Source organism: Schistosoma mansoni (genome assembly GCF_000237925.1).
Source record: "Schistosoma mansoni, WGS project CABG00000000 data, supercontig 0298, strain Puerto Rico, whole genome shotgun sequence".
Classification (NCBI taxonomy): domain Eukaryota; kingdom Metazoa; phylum Platyhelminthes; class Trematoda; order Strigeidida; family Schistosomatidae; genus Schistosoma; species Schistosoma mansoni.
The window spans coordinates 41658-64616 of NW_017386154.1; the positions used below are offsets into that span (position 1 = coordinate 41658).

The window sequence follows — 22959 nt, forward strand, 5'->3', positions numbered from 1 at the left end:
ACTGTTAAGAGACCTAGTAGAGGTTCTTTTCAAAGCCACCTGCAATTTGATTCAAATTCTTTTGTTCCAATTCTTTATTTCCATGAAAAACGTCAAATGATGCTGCTATCAAAGATTCATTTGCTATTAACAATAATATTGTGATTGTCGCTCACGTATTCGCAAACATTTTTCAAGGTTTATCAAATATAAGGTATAAGTAAATGATTTCGTATAGACGTTAATTGAAGCCTTAACCATACAAAAATTCAAACGTCCTTCCTGTATTCCAAAACAGTTTGTTCTCATCTTAACTCTACACTGGTAAAATTAAGTGAGAATCTTCAATACGAACGTCAAGGCAGTCCTACTGTACGGAGCCGAAACCTGGAGAACTACTACATTCATCGTCAAGAAGGTACAAGTATTTATAAACAGTTGTCTACGCAAAATACTCAACATCCATTGGCCGGATACTATCAGCAACAGTCTTCTGTGTGAGAGGACAAAACAGCTTCCAACAGACGAGGAAATTAAAAAAAGACGTTGGAAGTAATTCGGACATACATTAAGGAAGTCACCAAACTGCATCACGAGGCAAGCCTAACTTGTAATCCTGAATGGAAGTGAAAAAGAGGAAGGCCAAAGAACACATTATGCCGAGAAATAAAAGCAGATATGAAAAGGACGAAAAACAACTGGAAAGAACTGGAAAGGATTGCCCAGGACAGAGTTGGATGTAGAATCTTGGTGAGCGGCCTATGCTCCCCGACGAGGGGTAACAGGCGTAGGTAAGTAAGTAAGTAATATTAACTGATTATCCAGAGTGGTGAGGTTTCAAATTGTTTTTACATTATTTCCATTGTTATTCTTGCCTTCTCATAACCTCCATCTCTTGTCTAGTTGACCTTTTATTTTTATGTATGAATCTACTTCACTAGTATATTACATATGATCAGATTGATCAAAATGTGTTGCGTTAATATATCTGTTGGAATGATCCTGAAAATTTCTCGCGATAGACATGACAAGCTCAGGAAACATTAAGGAGCATTTTATCCAATCAGTGTTTGATTAGACGTTTTGCTAGAAATATCGCGAAAACGAAAAGTCACATGTAGAGGTTCTGATTGGCTGATAACTAAAATGCTACTATGTTGAGTAGTATTCTGAGATTCTCAGGAAAATCCAAGGACTTCTAAAATACTATAAAAACCCTATATTTTCTGTACATAAATGGACCTATGGAGTAAAGTGGTTCACGTATATTTTGCACCTATTCTCTCGTGTTCATGTGGTTGCGTAGTTCTAGCTTGGGGGTTACAAGAATAGCTTAGGACCCGAATATAGCGTCCAATCAACAAGAAATCAGTGGCGACTGGAAAAACTGCAATAATTAAGGCTCATCAATATCTCATAGTGATGATAATCTTCATCTTCTTATTACACCGTCGGAATTTATCGAAGAGACTAAGTGCTTCAAAATAATCCGATACAAATTTTTTATTGAATTAATAAGATCACGAAGTTTTGAAGACACTGTGTTTGTTTATGTTACGAGTAGATTGAGAATAGATATGAAGATGGATTTATCATAATAACTTTTGTTTTTGTTGCTCAGTTAACTGGTGTTGTGAATGAGAACACCAGTAGGGACAACCGAATGTATTCGAACATAAAATCACAGAATCTCTTAGTAAACTCTGAGAACCATACAGTAAATGCTTCATTTGCGAAATATCAATGAATTGTGTTAGACTTGATTGTTCTCATTCTCTTTTCTTCGGTCTTCTTAACATTCAGCCACCAGGCATTTCACTTTCAATTCATGATTACTATTATTATTATTAGCTTGATTCAATATTATATTATTTGGTACAAAATCGAATTCTCAGCATAAAGTATTTCAACATGTTTACGTTTGTTATTTCTTCGTTGCTCCTGATGATAAACATTCAGTGATCGCCAGTTGGATGTCAGCAGTTCAGTCAATCGACATATGAATAATGTATATTCTTTTTGCTGCATGTTCCCAGCAAACACGACATCTCTGATTAGGCCTTTTGTAACCTTTACAGCGAAACGTTGTACAGTTTTCAGAAACGCACCGGAATAGGTTGTGAGCTTAATAGCCATAATGATGTATTAAAACAAACAATATTAGAAAACTTGTTGAAATATATAGATGACAGGAACAAGTAGTCCAGATGTTTAAGCAGGCCGCCCGTAGGCGCTATGATATATACTACTTATATCTGTCGACATCAGTAACACACTATATATTATGGAGGTATTAGTCAACTTATTGACACCCTTCATACAAGTATACTAAAATTTATTGATGCTCTAAAAAAGAGATGGAGTCTCAATGGATTTAAAACCAAATAAGCCTGTTGCAGTAACTCAACAAATCAACTTAAATAGATAGTATAAGGAAATAGCAATACGTAACAAATTGATTGCAGATGATTAAGAAAGCAGATCGACAGTAGACTATTTAAATAGAATTACACTTCCCTTGTTAATTTTAAAAGAAAGTCATGTTTCGAGGATTTAAAACTAATTGAATGTAAAATTCAACAACCGTAATTAAATAAATATTCTAGATTTAAAAGACTAATATTTGGACGAAGAATATTCTTTTCGATAAATTCTCTTCAGGTTCTACAATTATATATCCAAATTAATAATCGGAAAAAATGGCCAGGTTAAAGGCAAAGTACATAGTTTAATGCATGTAAATTTAGGATTGTCAAATCAAATAGTTAATGTTGATATGACTCATATAGAATGTTAACTTGAATCTGTATATACGTAAAATGAAAATTTAAGATCTGTGATCAGAATATAAATATGGGTCAGATAGGGTGAGAGAGATATGATAGTGCAATTACAATTCGATCAAGTGAAAGACTAAATGTGTGAAAAATTAGTGAGACGTAATAAGGAGGGATCAATGCGATGTGAATGAATCATGTTTAGGGAGGATTAATAATGATATTTAGCCAATAGTAATAATAATAATAATAATAAAATACAAAGATTTGTGAATAAAGATAAGAGAGACAATTACATTTGACTACGAAAGGTCGTAAGTACATAGTCAAATAAAACGCAAAGTATTTACGCAGTTGGAATCACAAGTCGATCTAAGCTAGACCACCATTGAAAACCCAGATGCAATGGACATTCATTACATCCTAGTATTTGACTCGTCAACAGTATACATTCACAATCCCGTACACGAGACTTGAATCCAGGACCTTCAGTACATGTTCGAAGCCTAATCTCTACATCAGTAAACCGGAATCCAACAGTGTTATTGTCTAACTTCAATTCATCCATCATCTTTTACAACTCTTTATCCATTGCTTGTTATGGTTAACTGTCTTCTATACAACACTGACCACACTGAACTGATCACGGTTTCTCATTAAAACTCCAGGAGTATTAGTAGCAATTAAATATATAAGAAAACAAGACACTATGAGATCTATTGTACAATTCAACACGTACTTTCTTCGCATTAGGTATACAAACTAAAATACAAATACTTAACTAAATGAATCAGTTACTTTTTCAATGATCATCTTGTTTTGTTTTGTTTTATTGACCACATTCAATTAAGAAAATATCCAGACAAACGTATCCTAACAATCATATCTCTTTAGTTAAATGCTAGAAATTCAAATAGAAGCAGACCTTTTGAATCTATTCAATGAACTACCAATAATTCGAAGTGGGCGAAGAAAAAGAACCCAGAAGAAAACAGGAGATAAACTACCAAATCACATAACAATAATGAGCACGAAAAGAAGAGAGAACAACTTGATGGAGAACTATTTCATCATTCAATTCAGTGATGATAATTTATTCTTTTTCTCTCGCTCGCTCTCTCTCGCTCGCTGTCTATGTGGTTGTACTTCCATAAAAAGTATCATCTAAGAGGAATTAGTAGTTTGTGAATTTACATGGCAAATACAATTAAAAAAGAGAAAGAGAAAAATTGAACAATGTAAATGCGTTCACTTTAGAAGTAAATTGTTGAAATGGGTGAAATTTTCTTTCTATGGAAATGCTTCTTCTCTTTGGATGATATCATACTAGTTGCCAAATGACTATGCGTGTGTGTATGTGTGAAGGGGGTGGCTCATATCCTTCATTCATTATGTCCCATATCTTCATCATCCTTTATATTGTCAGTTTCTAGTTCTGGTACACGATGACCCAAAATATCTTTCAATGTGAATTCTTTGCCAAGTTCTTTAATTTTACGATTTGTGTAAAATTCATCATTTTGAATTGTATTATTGTCTTCTTCTTCTCTTTCTTCATGTTCCATATCTACATTGCGGAGGGATTCTTCAAGTTGAATATCACCACCATCATTATTATCATTATCATCGTAGTATTCATGGTACTCGTTATCATCCTCTTTCAATTTGCTAATCACATTGAAATTATCATCATTCTCCAAAATTCCACTACCAGATTGAGTAGGACTTCTGTTTGAATCCATGTTGAAATTATTCAGTTTACGATACAATCCAAACTGTAGTGATTAAAAACAGAATGTAAATGAACTAATTAGCATTGATATGCAAAAGAGCACAGTGAGTAGAAGAATTTATGTAGCTAAACAACAGTTTTCAGTCGTTCACGGGTGTCTAGATACAAAAACAATAATTTACTTAATGTGTATCAACCTCGATGTGTAACAAATAATTTAGTTTGTCTTTTGAAGAAAGCTAAATCAGACAACCTAACTGAGTGTCCTGCAGTCTGATTTGAAAAGAATAAGTGAAAAATAATACCTTGTCACACATGATCAACAATGCTCACGTGCTTAATAAATCTCAATCATTTGAAATGATTTAAAGTATACCCTTTCTGTGTCTGAACGTTCATTTGTGCATAAAAGCATTACTGTTTATTAGAACAGAACATGATAAGAATCTAACTTGTAACAATACTGTTCAGTGATGAACTATTGAAGGCATACATCAAAAGAATGAATTGCAATTGGAAAGGAGAGCTGAAGACAGAGTTGTTTGTAGGTCTCTGGTAGGAAGCCCTAGCAGTGTACGTCATCAAGTTTATCATCACAAATTCTCTTACTTAAAGCTTACTGTTCTACAATTTGCTTTTCTTTTCTGTGAAAGATGGTGAAGATAGAAAACAAGAAGACAAGTTAACTGAACACCGATTTTCGTCACAATTTTCATGTATGCTTTTATCAATGATAGCCGAAACAGGATAAATGTTTCGTTAAATATAAGAGAAACTATTATCGGATGGAATAAGATTGACGATGAGTTGTACGTAGTTTTGTAGAATGTTTATGATCTCAGTTTGTATACTGAGTAAACAAATTGAACTTACATTTATTTAAGCATAATATAGATTCTTTATTCATTCTACTACGTACACTAAGATTGGGAGCTCAATACTCGTTGAATAAACATTTAGTCAGGATTTATATGATGTGGGAAGCATTGAAACAAGGATGAAACTATTATGAACTGATAGAATTCGTTCATCTTGTGTTGATTATTTGAATCCTTCAATTGATGTTTAGGATTGCAATTGATCGGAATAATTTGATGAATGTCGTTATTTCACAAACATTTGTGGACAAAGGTGATCAAATGAAGTTCTCAATATCAATGGGTACATTCAAACAACCAATACTAAATGAACTCCACTTCACATCTGAACTCAGTAGCTAAGTGAATAATGCGATGACGTGTGAAGTGGACTGTACCGGCTTTGAGTAGATTCATATGACCAGTCCCAAGTAGGACGAAACCTGTGTCTTAAAGTCCACTGCAAATAATTACTCATCTCTGCTTACAGATGATAATGACTACTCATTATTCAAAGGGAGAATTAGAAAAACGGTTAAAACAGCAAAAACAAATGAGAAATTAGACATTTCAGTTATTGTTTTTCAAAATGAACTTTACGCTTGAATTGATAAACTACTAAAATTTCTGGTATCATTAAATTTCTAATGTCTAGTTCATTTAAAGTATATTGCCTCAACAATGTAGGTAAAATTCGGAAAGTAATCCCACAGAGCTCTATGTCACCTTAGTCAATTATGTTAAAGAATGAGACATTAAAATGTTCCTTTTCCCATTTCGTTAACTAACTAAGATGTTGCTTGAATTATAATCAGAAGTAAAACAGTTGACCATGTCAAACACTACACTTATACTGAATGTTAAGCTAACCGGACTATGCTTCAGACTTATCAGTATTTGATGTCAGATGCCTTTGAAGTAATGCTTAAGTATTTTGGGATGATTAAGTGAACAATAGTGAGGTCAAAAACAGGTGCTGTGTAAGGTGGTGAATCTGTTAATGGGTTAGTGAATGTCAATCATTTGTGGTTGTTGAAATATTTGTTACCAACTATCTCAATGTGTGAGGTTGTGTTGAGTTTGAGTAAACTGGTGGATAGTTGACAGTGGTTGAATCAAGCTGCAGCATCAATTTACAAATTGATTGACAGTTTTGTTTGAGTGACAATTTTCGACATAGTCTATGTGAGTGTGGTCAACTGGATTACGGTAAACACTTGTTCTAGTTGTTTTGTGATATTCTCCAGCTCTATTCACTATATGACCTCCATTAGATCAGGAGTTTCCAAATTATCGTTTACTTTCATATCTTATCTAAAAACTCCCAGTCTAACGCAGTACGGTATATAACTATGGTTTCAACTTTGGAATTTCAGATTTTGCAACTAGCGTTTAACTTCCAAGGCTTTACATTTCATACCTGAATTAATTTGTTACATAATGAGACTATCACCAAATCCCATAAGTGAGTAACTACTGAACATTTAACTAAGTTTCATTTTAATAGTTACGGCTTCTGATTAGATCTCTTGAAATCATCTAACGAGATTAATCACTAATGAGCAAGTGATTTTTGTTAGTATGAAGAGTTTCCGGAGATCTTTTTTGTCATCCTCGATGACCCGATGTATTTTTCTAAATCATGCATAATTTTTATTTACAGTTGTCTTGATGTTATTTCCGTTAGAATGAGGGTTTTCGGAAATTGTAGTAATTTAATGGTTAAAATCACAAGTCCATTTAAGCTATACCACCATGGAAAACCTGGAAGCGCTGGACGGCTGTTTCGTCATTGTACGGGACTCTTCAATAGTGTGATCCATTACAAGGTGGCCTAGCTTAAATAGACTCATGAATCTGTAGTGACCTGCTTTTCTCGACGAGAACACAATTGCAATAATTGAAACAATTATTATTATATAACCAATTGTACCAGTGATTGTTTTATCGCACTCGTTGTTGTTTAACTGTATCAAAGTCACTTCTCGATCCGCTGTCCGCCTTGTTTGGTTCGAACTTTCTTACGCTCTGTTCTTATTGCCTGTACTCATTGGCACGTCTCGGTATTCTTTCGATACCACGAGATCGCTAATAACTTCGCTAATACTCCGTTTGGACCAGTTATAGCTTTTTGCTTTGCGAGTTATCAAAGGAATCAATTAAGATTATTTCTTTTCAATATATTCTATTATCCATTTAAAAGTTTCAATGATATTGGATAAGTTGAGCAAAAGGTGCATTACGATTGGTTGTTCACTGAGATTGATTTTTTTTATGCAATAAATAATCCCATATTACATGATTAGGTGATAATATATTTTGTTTTCTATAAAGATTCCATTTGTTAAACTATTTATCCAATCAGTTGGTCAATAAGTTTGATCACATGAAATCTGTTTGGTAAAAAGATCTAGATAAGTGAACAATCTAATTATCTTAGTAAGTTGACGAATTGACTGTTACGCAATAAGGTTGAGATCAAGAGACAATTGAAGTTAGACCACGATGGAGAACGTGCTGAAGAACCCCACAATAGGATGAAACAGCCGTCCAGTGCATCCAGGTTTACCATGGTAATCTAGCTTTAATTGACTAATGATCTTAACTATATAAGGTTATAATGTTTGATAATCTATAGAAGTCATTTACATCTCTTTTTATTCGTGTAATACTGTGATAAAAGTAGGAATTTACGTCAAATTGAGCTATATCTACATCTAACTAAAACGAAAGAGAAACTTTTACATAAGACTACTCAATTCTTTTTACTGAAGAAGTTCAACCTTATTGCAATAAACAGGGAAATGTTTATACTGCACATTTAAAGCCAATGTCTTTTGAAGTCAAATAATGGCTAGCAATGAAATTCATGAATCCAAAATATGAGTTTTGTCCTATTTAGAACTTGTCCAACGAATGTTCCTGCATATTCAGATTTAATAAAAAAAGTTGTTACTAAATAAAGAAAACGAACCAATTTCTTCAAGACGCTCCATTTATTAATCAAGACTGATCAATTACACTTAATATTGTTAACAACAATACAATGAATATATCAGTATTTAGTCTTCAAACACCATTAAATGTTGCTTTGGTTGTCTAGAAATTAAGCATTCTTATGCGTAAGATCGAGGGTTCTGAGTCTCATTGCCAGTTGTCACATTACATCCAGTGCAGATGGAAGACAAAAATGATTAGAGTAGAAAATCATTGGAGTTAATCTTAGTTGTCACAGAAATCTGAATATGCTTAGTATTTTAAGTGAACTGAATTTCATGTTCAATTTAAAAGACCGTACAAACCTTTCAAAGTATTTATGATTCTTACCTATATAAATAATATTTTCAATCTTAACTACTTTCCACTTCAAATTAACATTTCATTGTGTTGTCCTCATCATTAAAGACTGAATATAATTTATTCTAATTTGTAAATGTTATCCCTTAATTAATAACTCTGCCTGTAGCCCTTCCAGGGGCTAATGCCGGGTGCCAGCTAGGATAAAGGAGGAGGGTTATGCGTGGGGTGAGTGACCTCATCCCGTAGAAAATGAGCTCGTTAAAAAACGCTAACGAGAAAAATTATCCAATTCCTTAATCATTATCAAATTTGATTTTACATATTTTAACGACTTTAATGAATAAAGTAATTACAATAAATAGGTATATTGTCTTCTTGATTTTCTAATTTTACACTGGTAAACTTTCCAGTGAATTAGATCATTTCATTTTAATTTCAACATTGGACTAGTTTTATTTTGAATAGATATTTAGATAAATATAGAAAAAATTGAAGCGGAAATCAACCATTTCAGGAACCAATTAAGCGATGAATGACAGTTAGGGAACCTGTACACCGACCGAAGTTAAGAAAGGAAGTCAATTGGGTCTAACGTATGAATGTCGTGGGTTCGATTCCTGCTGACATGATGGATAAGTGTTCTTGAACGGATAAGTACTATGGTGAAACGACAGTTTAATGCTTCTTTGCTTTCTACGGTTATCGAACTAAAGTTGATCCTTAGTGTAAACTATAAATTCTTACAAACTCAGTACTCCCAACCCACTGAATTAAGTAACTACTGGGAAATCCAGTTGCAAGAACAAAAAGCTTTCTAGTGTTGAAGTACCTTAAAGTAATTATTAAGTCAATGTAAGTCTAACAATGAGATGTTTTCTTTTCAAAACAAAACAACCATTCATCATTGATTTGACGACCTACCGAATGACACTCAACACTTAAATCAAAAGAAAGTTAACCTAAACAGCAAACGAAATATTTGAAAACTATGTCCGATAATCATTTTCATTAAGTATACATCAATAAGCCTCAACATACACAAGGGAGAAAGCAAGATTCTCCAGTGCCACACGGAGAACGCCAAGCCAATCACACTTGATGGAGAAACTCTGATAGATGTAGAAATATTCACGTACCTGAGAGACATCAATGATGAACAAGGAGGATCTGATGCAGACGTAAAGGCGAGGATTGACAAAGCAAGGACCACATTCCTACAATCGAAAAATATATGGAATTCAAAACAACTCTCAACTAATTTCAATGTGAGAATCTTCAATACGAACGTCAAGACAGTCCTACTGTACGGAGCTGAAACGTGGAGAACTACTACAAACATCGTCAAGAAGGTGCAAGTAAAATAATCAGCATTCACTGCCTGGATACCATCAGTAACAGTCTTCTATGTGAGAGGACAAACCAGCTTCCAACCGACCAGGAAATTAAGAAAAGACGTTGGAATTGGATCGAACATACATCAAAGAAATCAACAAACTGCATCACAAGGCAAGGTCCAACTTGGAATCCTGAAAAGAAGTGGAAAAGTGTGAGGCCGAAGAACACATTACGCCGGGAAATGGAAGCAGATATTAAAAAGACGAATAACAACTGGAAAGGATTGCCCAGGACAGGGTTGGATGGAGTATGCTGGTGGATGGCCTAAGCTCCTCAACTAGGGATAACAGGCGTAAGTAATACATAAAGCATTTTGAAGCAATAAAAAAAACCAATGGGTAGTCTGTTTTCTCTTCTTATGAAAAGCATAAATTCCATAAATACGCTTATAGTTGAGAGTTGTGTGAGAATTTCCACGTTTTAACACGCATTTATCTTGGTTCATTTTCTATTTAAAACAAGTGTCTCAGTTAGTTAATCCAATTATAGGTAATGTGAATTTTGAAGGTTATAAAATTTAAACAAAGACAGATAATTGCTAGCATTGGAATCAAGACGCACGTTTCGTCCTAATTGTGACTCGTCAGCTGTATGCACATGCATCACAGAGTTGATGTTCACTTCGGGACTGAAACCCTGTTTCGTTAGCTTCAATCGCCATCACGTTATCCACTTAACTTCTGAGTCCTGATAGCCACTTGCTTGTGCAATGGGGTGAACCTTAACTAATATATTCTTGTAATAACGTCCATTGTGTTGTACAGTCTCCATAGCGTCCATGATCCTTTGATGCGTCGATGAATCAAACCACGTAAGGGCCGGTCGCGAATTGTGACCACAGCTTTAGTTGGTTCGTCACCATTCTTGTCTGACTATAGTAGGCCCCCAATCATTACTACACTGGTGAGCAAGACTTCGAATAACGCAACCTATCATTATGATCTTTTTTATTGCATTCTATACTTACAATTTTTCATTTTCAACTTCGGCTATCTTTATCAGTTTCTGTGAACATTCGTTGCTTCATATCATCGTGTTTCAGTTAGTTAATCCAATTATAGGTAATGTGAATTTTGAAGGTGTAAATTGTTCTCTCACTTGGATCTCACCGGAACACACTACACAAAATCAAATCGACCATGTCTGCATCAACAAAAAGTTCAGGAGGACGATGGAGGATGTGAGAACCAGAAGAGGAGCTGATATAGCATCCGATCATCATTTGCTGGTCACCAAGATGAAACTAAAACTCAAGAAGCACTGGACAATAGCGCGGACAACATCACAAAAGTTTAACACGGCCTTTCTTCGAGATGCTGACAAACTCAACAAATTCAACATAGCCCTCAGCAACAGGTTCGAGGCCTTTCATGACCTACTCAATGGAGAGGGAACCACCATAGAGAGCAACTGGAAAGGTATCAAGGAGGCAATCGTTTCAACATGTCAGGAGGTTCTGGGCCAAAAGAAGCACCATCACAAGGAATGGATCACTGTTGGTACACTGGATAAAATTGAAGCAAGGAGGAACAAGAAGGTAGCAATCAATATCAGCCGAACAAGAGCAGAAAAAGCCAAGGCACAAGCCGAATACACAGAGGCAAACAAGCGAGTGAAGAGGAGCATCAGAACCGACAAACGTAAATATGTGGAAGATTTAGCGATGACAGCGGAAAAGGCTGCAAGAGAGGGAAACATGAGACAACTGTATGATACAACAAAGAAACTTGCTGGAAATTACCGTAAACCAGAAAGACCAGTGAAAAGCAAGGAAGGCAAAGTAATCAACGATATTGAAGAACAACGAAACAGGTGGGTAGAACACTTCAAGGAACTCTTAAATCGACCAGCTCCACTGAACCCACCCAACATCGAAGCAGCACCCACAGACCTCCCAATCGATATTGGCCCACCAACAATTGAAGAGATCAGCATGGCCATTAGACGGAGGCACTGAAAGCAAATGTAACAGCAACTGCCAAGATACTCCACATTCTCTTCAGTAAGATTTGGGATGAACGCGGTGGACATTCTCTTCAGTAAGATTTGGATCGGCAAAGCAAGAGCAGCATACCTACAACTGAAAAACATCTGGAGCTCAAAACAATTGTCAACCAACACCAAGGTTAGAATTTTCAATACAAATGTCAAGACAGTTCTTCTGTATGGGGTAGAGACGTGGAGAACTACGAAAGCCATTATCCAGAAGATACAAGTGTTTATTAACAGCTGTCTTCGCAAGATACTTCGGATCCGATGGCCAGACACTATCAGCAACAAGTTACTGTGGGAGACAACAAACCAGATTCCAGCGGAGGAAGAAATCAGGAAGAAGCGCTGGAAGTGGATTGGGCACACCTTGAGGAAATCAGCTGATTGCGTCACAAGACAAGCCCTCACATGGAATCCTGAAGGTCAAAGGAGAAGAGGAAGACCAAAAAACACATTACGCCGAGAAATAGAGACAGACATGAGAAGAATGAACAAGAACTGGAAAGAACTAGAAAAGAAGGCCCAGGACAGAGTGGGTTGGAGAAAGCTGGTCGGCGGCCTATGCTCCATTGGGAGTAACAGGCGTAAGTAAGTAAATAAGTAAGTAAATTGTTCTCTAAACTTTCTATGGTTTATTCATGGAGCTTTCATTGACTTTCTTGACAATATTATAAGTAATCATGTCGATTAGAATTGAGTTATTATGATTTCTTCACAAGTGACTATAACCTTATTTTGTTGATCAGTAGTTTAGTTGACAATTGTTCATTGATTTGTCGACTGCGTATGTATTCAATGTTGCGAATAAATAATTCATTCTCATGGGTAGCTGTAACGGTCATAACTCGTCATTGTATTTTGTCGATCAGTTGGCATTCCATTAACTCAATTTATCAATTATAAATTTTAAACATAGATAGTTAATTGCTACCAGTGGAATCAAGACGCACGTTTCGTCCTAATTGTGACTCGTCAGCTGTATGCACATGCATCACAGAGTTGATGTTCACTTCGGGACTGAAACCCTGTTTCGTTAGCTTCAATCGCCATCACATTATCCACTTAGCTTCTGAGTCCTGATAGCCACATGCTTGTGCAATGGAATGAAGTTAAAATTCCCATGTTTGCATGTTTGCTTGCATCTTCACATTGTTGTTTAAAACTGCAATCGGTCAGTCTCTATTGGGAAATGTGCATCTTATGTGAATTGCTTAGATATTGTCATTAGGCCATTAGCATTTTTTAAGCAATGGTGGATAGTGTTTAAATCCAATGACACTGGGATTCCAGTCCCGAAGTGATCACTAAACTTGGAAACCAGATATATACAGCTAATGATTCTTAGACAGTACGAAACGCGTGTCCTACACTCCATTGCTAACCACCATCCATCTCAACTTATAGTTTCTACATTTGTTTGAGATAATTTTTAAAAAAATGATGTATGTCATAGTTCAAGTGGCAATAGTGTTCAAGCGTTCCGTTTAGTTGAAATATATAGAATAACCGAAACAAAATCGTTCTAATTTAATTATTATTCAAAGTTGGTCAGTGATGTTGTCTAAGAAATTCAACCATCACCCTAAACTGACTATACTAATATTAGGTGTATACTTTTCTTACGGAGAAAATGTCAGTCAACATAATTCTGTTAGAATATTCATGAAATTTCAATGTATTTTCTACTTTCAGTTTGTTATGATGTGCTGCACTATACGGATTTACTGACTTCTGTGAATCTTTCAAGTCTAAAATTGAATGAAACATTCATCTCTGGTTTTACTGTTAGCCATTATCCAAATTTAATATACACTATTTTAGTTTGAAAGAAAGACAACGTATATATCAGTTGTTTATTAGCTCTTCTGAAGAATAAGGCTGACAAAAAGACAGGTTATCATCCCTAACAAAAAACCATTCAACTACGGGTCAGGACAAACTTTACTCTTGTTCGCAATTTTGACCTGACAATTTACCAAAATGAAGCGGAAATTATTATTTACACCAACATAATCTATGATGGAGAGCGTGTTTCGTTCTATGTCGTTTGAACTGGCTTATATCAAAAATGTAAAGTTTTCTACGACAAAAATATCACTCAATCATGCTACGGACGTGTCAAGTATAGTGCAATCAGTCATTACAGAAGAAAAATTACAACATAACAAAAGACATACCTCCAATTAATCATACAATAATAATTATTTCAAAATATCTACAATTGAGTGACTAAATAAACGAAAAACATGATCGTAATTACTGACTACGACAGACGTATATCAATTGAAAACGTAGAGTTTATCTCCAGCCTTCAAATACTGACGGATAAATCTGTCATTTATCTCCCAATGAAATTTAACGTCTTTTATCGTTTTGTTTAGTACTACTATTACTCCACTGTCACCTACCCAAACACAAGAACTGCTAAAAACAACAATACTTATAATATGATGTGTATGATACTTATGCTGACAGATATCAGTAGTACGTAGCAGCAATTGGAAATACAATATCTGATAACAGAATATTGAAGTGAACAGAAAAGGAAACAATGAGTCAATGGAATAAAAACTAAATTGGAATAATCGTAAAGTATATGAAAGACAATCGAAGAAAAATGTGCAAATAATGTATGCAGATTTTATGGACTACCAAAAATACATAAAACAGATGTCCCAATAAGACTGTTGTTGATTATACCAATTCACCAACCTACAATCTTTCTAGATACCTAGCTAAGATTCTTAAACCATATGAAAGCACAATCAAACACGGAATAAAAAATTCTAATGTTTTTAAAGATGTTACCTCTAATACTCACATAGAAGAAGATGAAATAATGGCAAGTTTTGATGTTTGCTCATTATTCACTAATGTTCCAATTAAGAAAACATTAGTTATTATATATAATCTCTTAGATTCTGACATCGATCTTAAACAGCGCTGTCCTCTAGTTACCTCGGATATTATTAAAGCGTTAGATCTATGTTTACGTTGGACTATATTCAGTTTTCGAGGGGATTTATACAGACAGACAGACAGACAGACAGAAGGTGTAGCTATGGGATCACCAGTTTCCCCAATTGTTGCTAACCTCTTCATGCATTCATTGGAAACTAGTGCCATCTCAATGTGTTCTCAGGCACCAAAAGTATGGTTAAGATATGTAGATGACACTTTTGTCATTATAAAACGAGACCATTTGGACGAACTGTTTAAACTTGTCAACAACTTTGATGGAAAAATCAAATTCACCAAAGAGTTAGAATCTCTTGAACACAAATTACCTTTCCTAGACTGTTTAGTTGAAAGGAAAGATAATGATAGCTTAAAAATTAGTATATTCCTAAAGCCGACAATTTCAGGAAAATATCTAGATTTTAAATCGGCACATCCACACTCGACCAAAGTGACAGTGGTCAAAAATATGATTACAAGAGCTCAGAAACTTGTCACTGAACCAAACGATATAAAAAAGGAAATAAATTTAATTACATCTACCCTAATGATGAACAATTATCCGAAAGATTTTATTAAAAGAATAATTAGGAATGAAAGAAAAGACGGTATGGATAATACAAAAAGATTACAGAAAAAGGAATGGGTTAACACAGTGGTGATCCCATATCGGAAAGGAATTTCGGAAGATATTCGAAGAATCTTAAATAATCAAAATATAAGAGTATTTTTTCGAACAAACAATACCCTAAGATCAAAATCAGTAAGAATTAAAGATCCAATTGGCAAAGAAGAAGAACAAAATTGTGTCTATGAAATCAGATGTAGTGACTGTAATGCAACATATGTAGGTGAAACATCAAGACAACTGAATGTGAGGGAGAAGGAACACAAACAATAATTGAAACACATTCCTAAATCCTCAGATGATGTAAGGAAACTGGAGAACAAATCAGAGAGAGCATTACACTCGATAGAATCGGGTCATACAATTGATTTCGTTCACACAAAGATCCTTCAAAAAGATTTCAACTCTTACAAGGAAAGGCAAACATCTGAAGCCCTATACATTTGGGCTAATCCAAACAATATTAATAGGAGGGATGGAATACAATTAGCAGTGCCATGGCAGCTAATCATTAATAAGTAAAAACCTGAACTCCTTAACGTTTTTTTATCTATTTCGTATTATCTAAATGACAACAATTTGCTTTCAATGATTCTAATCAGTTGTCTTATCGGAATTTGTTAAACAATTCACTGGAACTTTAAAAAAGTGACACTCTTCAAATCTCACTCTTTTATTATTTTTATCTTTGTTTTAATTATCTTCATTTTATACATGCTGTGACAGATATGATTCATATCATATGTTACAAATTGTATGTTACCTTATAAATTCACGGATAAGAGACAATATATTGTGTGAATGTAATTTCTCCTCTAACGTTTTCTATACAATATGTTATATGAACACTTATCATTTCACATCATACACCTCTTACACACTAATACACATACCTAGTTTAGACATTGTTAACGTTGATTGGATGACCTATTCAGCCTACAATGAACCCGGAGAACCATGTACCTATTTATATTCGATAATTTTGATGTTTGATTATAATTCCTTGAAAAAGCTTGGACCAGATTGCTAAGCAAAACGTTGGATTTACTACAAATTCATTCGCTGAGATTTTCCAAATATATATTATTCCTATTTAACGTCTAAATCAGTATAAATCAGAGTGGGTTTTGTGGAGAATTTAGTATTTTCACCGTTGATATCATGAGTCAATTGAAGCTAGACCGCCAGTGCTTCCAGGTTTTCGATGGTGGTCTAGCTTCAATTGACTCATGATTTCAACTGTGTAAATCAGTATAATTCAAAATCTCACAAAATAATAAAACTTAATTGCAAATAAAAAAACACCATAACGAAAACAGGAACTCCCATCATATGCATAACTATGTGGTTTATAATGCATAACAGAACAATAGGTATATAATAATTCGTCACCTGCAAGAACGATCAAACACATACCATATATAATGGTACAATATAGAATTCTCAGCACAAAGTTCTTCAACAAGTTTCCGTTTCTTACTTCTTCGTCCTTCCTGACGATGAATATTGAGTGATCATCAGTTAGAAGTTAGCAGCCCAGTCAATCGACATCCGGATAATGTACATTCTTCTCGCTGCATATTGTCAGCAACCACGATATATCTGATTAGGCCTTCTGTAGCCTTTACAGCGAAAGGTCTTACACTTTTCAGAAACGCACCTGAATAGGTTGTGCGATTAATAGGCATTATGATGTATTAAAACAAACAAAATTAGATAACTTGTTGAAATATCTAGATTACAGGAACAGGTAGCCCAGATGTTTAAACAGGCCGCCAATAGCTACTGAGCCATTTTTTATGAGTAGCTTGAACTGTGATCTTATATTTTGTTGCTTAAATTCTCTATATTGTTTGAAATACTGCTTCCGATTCCCTATATCAACACCAATCTAATGTCATTCGACTAATCAAACTGAAGCATATTGAATGGCGTTACTCTTGATTCTTTATTAATCTAGAGTTCTGTTTTCTTATTAATTGGTTATCATTCGCGCTAGATTTTATTTTTTTCGTGGTTGTAGAGGTGTGTGTACGTTTCTTGCAACCCTCATTCCGGCATTTTGGATGGATACTTATAAAGGTACCTGAAAAATGAGATTGAAAGGAATTTCTTTAGCATATGATTGTGTGGTAGTAGCACAAAATGACATTCATACGTGGACTAACTCGAGCGGTTCTTGATGCATCAGCTTCTTAAATTTCAGGCTTTTGCTTCATAGACAGAAATCTATGAGGTATAGAAAGATGTTTCTTTCTTTAATGGTTGACCTTTACTGATTCCCTTCTTTGTTTATGCAAAGAAACCGCATCGCTCCAAATGGTGATTGTCTTAGAAAAACATGTTACTGCCGTTTAAAAGATTTTCAATTAAATTTGTGTAGTAATGTGATAAGAAAAGAATGGAGTTTATCTACATTGAATACTAGTTATCTACCAATTGAAGCTTATTATTCTGTTAAATCATGTTATATCGCTCCAAAAGCTTCCATATTGATAGATAATGGTAAACCAAATGAGTAAGTTTCAATTATCATTTTTGTTTGTTCTTAAAGTTTGTATGGGTTTAACAATTACATTGAGTAGTATCAACACACGTACACACCCATTGGGTTTTTCAATAAATAGTCGGATAACAATATTATTATATTAATCATTGTTATTATAATGAATGGCTTTATTCAATCTAACATTTTGAGGACAATATAGAATTCTTTGTACGTAGCACTTCAACAAGTTTCTTTCCGTTATTTCTGTTCTGATTTGACAATATATACTGAGTGTGTTATGTTTTTTACCTAGCAGTTCAGCAATCAACATCTGAATAATGTTCGTTCTTGTCAATACACATTGCCAGCCAACACAATATCTGTTTTGTAACTTGTCCAGCGAAATGTCGTTCACTTCTCATAAACGCCGCTTATTTAGATATATATAAATGGAAGGAACAGGTAGCCCAGTTATATTCAAGCAGACCGACTACAATCACATTCACTGTATTCTCGAGCAATCGAAGTATTTCGATAAGGATAGAATATTTAATGTCATGTTTTCGAGAACAGAACTTTTATTTGTTGTTCAGATGCATATTTATCAAGCCGATCAATACTGATTGGCAGAAATAATTCAGATAGTTAAAACATTATTAATTAAAAGTTGTTCAGTGTTCCTTCAATTAGGGTGTTCATTAATTATATTCTGTCTTTTGGAATGAAATATTGTAAGAGAGAATTTTGGGCTGTTTATTATGTTAACTCTGTTCCACATATTTTTCCTAGTCTCCTTACACCTAAACCATTTCGCAAAAATATAATGCCCATTTACCTCATTTAGTTTCTTTGACAATTTTGAAATAATTCCCGTTAGACTTCAATAAACGGACTAGATATCTGATCATATTATGAATATTTTCAAGTCCTAGCAATATAAATGGCGTCATTCGTGAAATAAGGCAGCAATACTCCCATATAACACTCGCCAACTCTCGTATGTCTCTGCATTAAGTGTGTACGTTCACACTGAGACTTTAATATCAGCCATAGAAAAAATTACAAACGCTTGGTAAGAATTTCCTCAAACCTCTTTGAACAAGTCAATGAATATGTGAACTCAATAGCTTAGTGGATAACGTGTTCCCGATTGAAACAATAACTACTTTGTTACAGTCTAAACGTGAACATTGATATTCACTGGAATCCATGCACATTGATCGGATAAGTCTTCAAATCGCCCCCAAATGCCCTGGTACGGCCGAGAGTGGGGAGAGTCCGCTCTCCCTCTCGAAATGCTTTCACATGGCCGCGCGAATATATAGCCTCTGGCAGGGAAGTCCTACTCACTGGCTTCTCGTGGCGGGGGTGTTGTTCACAAAAGTGAGACGACGAAAAGCGAATGTCCGGCGCTTTAACTGGGTTGGTGGATGTGGAGGATCCACCTAGGATTCAAACCAATGGTGCTCATGGGCTCCAGCATCCTGAAGGAACAAATGGCGCATGAACCAATCGTTGGTTACCGGCTACCATGGGACTGCATCTCCTTTAGATGCTCCACTGCCTTGTGAACTAGACCTTCAGGTCAAAGGCTCGGGGTGTGGTACCCTCAACAAAACCACCTGGTTCAGTTTGGGAACCTGGACATTATCACAGCCCTCACACAAATCCAATGAGATTTGTGCGGCACGTATGTATCTGGTGCTTCCTTGTACCAATATTTATGTGTTTAAATAAAAACAAAAAATATTAAGTCTCCAAATCAGATGAAATTTACTTCTTGGATTGTAACACATGGCTTGCCGTGTCATTAAATCTGCTTAATCAGATAGATGACAGCAAGTCTGTATAAAATACCCTGTCACTTAGCATAACTTCATCATTACAGTGATAATTTTGATTTTTCAATGTTTAAATAAATAGTGATATTTCTCTTAAATTTTCCAGATCATTCTATAATCCACAAAACTTATTGCTCTATCCAGTAGAATTATATAACCCATCAAAACAATTATATACTACTCATTATTGTCATTCATCCATTTCAATTTTACCATCTAATAAGAACTTATTCCAATTCATCAAACCGAAATTATTATTACAGTCTATTAATGACTTTATACAACTTCATTTGTATATAACTTTTAAAAATCATAAATTCAATTTCATATGCATCATTATACTACTTATAGTAGTGTGCTATTTTTGTAAACGTGGTATCATGATTTGCGGTGACAGTGTATTATATGTAACAGGATGGATTTTCTGTATGATTCGATATGTGCTGGTGCGCATTTTATTTCGTTTGTATAATTTATGGCGTACTTATATTAGTGATTGTTCACAAATGAGATTCTGCAAAGTGAATTCTAAAAATACTTCTACTACAACTAGTAACAGTAATACTACTGTTGAAATATCACGATTGTCACCATCAATAGTTCAGAAAATTAGCCAACAGAACAGATCTAATATACATATATGAGTATATAGAGGACAAACAATTGGTCAGCTTGTGAATTGCATATTCCTGTATTGATCGATTACGATTTTGTGTAGGTCAAGTGGTTCGATGTTCCAATGATTTCCTTACATCATATCCCTTTTCACAAATATAGAATAACTTCATCCATGTATTGTGTTTGATTTCAGTTGGTTCTTGTATCTCTTTTCGCTTTTGTATTTTCAGCTATTTTGTAAATAGAAATGTATTCTGTACAAAATGATACTTGTTTTTCATCGTATAACGATATATCGTAGCATTCAATATTCCACTGATAATAAAGGTACTTATTGTAAGTAGTATGTATTTGTTAATCAGTCAATTGTTTATATTGGATTGAATATAAATAATGATTCCACAGAACATAATGGACTAGCACAATGTACTCAGATAGCTAAGAAATGTGTCGGGGTACAATAAACTTGACGAAGATAATATGAAGAAATTTGCCTACGTATAATTTGATCATGTAATTGCATAGATTAGAATGATTTGTAGGTTGCTTTGATCTGTGATATGTACTGCTAAACAATGATGCTTAGTTACGGTAGTAAACGAAATATTCTTTGAATTACTAATGGTTACAGTTAGATAAAATGCAAACGCATTAGATAGTAGCCTTCATGCACATCATGTATTTATCACTGTATCACTTTTGCCGTATCTCTAGTTGAATTGAACCAGAAATCAGGTAACAAATATTCACAGAAAAGCATTCGAAGCTTCAGTCATATCACAATTTATCAGGATCAGATTATTCAACAAGTTCAGTGAATATCTAAATGAATATTATTTCTTTAAAGGACGAGCTAGACTAATTCTTTTCAAATGTGAAACTTACATTGATAACATTAAACATGACTGAATATGTTCTAATCATAATGATACTATTATGCATTCTACTAGAAACCACTACAATGTACATGATGATAAATAAGGACAAGGAAACTAAAGACAAGAGATCTATTTAAAATTATACCAACTAACGTAGATGATCATTTGATGCTGAAATACACCACATAGTTTAATATTTGTACATCATAATTTTGCTACTTATTGTGAATTAATTTTTTAACTTATGCAGTTTGCTTCAGTCAACCTTCAAAGTACATTTCAATAGAAGTGTGTGTTATTAAACGGGTTATTCAATGGGATCAATCTTATTTGTATTATTGTTTTTATTGAAGCAGTAGTAAAGGCTTTAAAAGAAATGCATAAGAAGATTGATTATTCACTGAATTACATAAATCAATGGATAGGTAGCAATATTTTGTGATCTATTAGGTTTAGGCACCCAAACGACGGACTTTTGTCATCCTATCGTTCGGTGGCAAACTATATAGTCCTTCGTTGAAATGAAGACATGAATCGATGATTAAAGAGACTTTCCATGTAACGCAACGTACGATAACGGAAAGGTTAAAGTCTTTGTTTCATCGGAAACAAACAAGGCTTGTAGGATTTAAATTGTCCTACACATATTCTACTAGAACTGTGAACTCGATACCGGCGATCCTACAGTCAATGTGAAAGCTATTGTAAGAACAAGTAAAATTTATCTGTTTCTAAATGTAAAGATTACAACTTAATTAGTACATTAATTAAAGGAATTTTAGTCACAAACATACCGATCACTATTGCGTATTTTGTCGAAATGAACAAATATTATGTATCATACCGATATCATGGGATAATAATGTCATTCAATTTGCAGGTTACGTGAAACTGGGATAGTCTACATGCATCTCAGACGATATTGACGTGGTGGTCGTTTCAGCAACGAGTTAATTGGTTGGTTATAGACATAACTAAACGATTGTGTATATTAGTTTGCATGTATGCACAAACACATATAGATAGGAAGGGGAAATCATGATCTGCAAGTAATAATGATTAAACACCTGGTCAGGTGACTACAATAGGAAAGAATTCCGGTGGGTAAATAAGGGAATAAGATGGACAGACATCTTCTAGTGAGAAATATTTAGTTGAAACGGGTCATAGTGTTTATTATAATAGCTGAATTTATGAGTCCACATAAACTAGACTGTATTAAAATGTGACTCCTCAGTAGTGCGTGTTGACTAACGCGAACACGGTATTCGAACTATCTAAACCACTGAACCGGCATCGAACGGTGTCAGTGTCAAACTTCCATCATCCCATCAATTTAACTATTCAAATTACTACAAACTCCATTCTGATCATATGGTTTATATCAAACAATTATATGTATGAGATATTCATCTATCCTTATATTTAATAAGACAGAGTATTGTTATGGAGTGATCGAACTCCTTGTTTTCACATCTGAATAATCTTCAAAATTATGAGTAGTATTGAGCACACA

At 34.4% G+C, this 22959-nt stretch overlaps 1 protein-coding gene across 1 annotated transcript; it reads left to right on the forward strand.

Annotated features, from left to right (window-relative positions):
* Positions 1-20327: 20327 nt before the first annotated feature.
* Smp_205340 (unnamed protein product) lies at positions 20328-20591 on the forward strand (the record flags this gene model as incomplete). Its single annotated transcript, XM_018792417.1, has 1 exon — positions 20328-20591. The coding sequence occupies one exon, from the start codon at positions 20328-20330 to the stop codon at positions 20589-20591; it is 264 nt and encodes an 87-aa protein (XP_018644703.1).
* Between the last annotated feature and the right edge of the window lie 2368 nt (positions 20592-22959).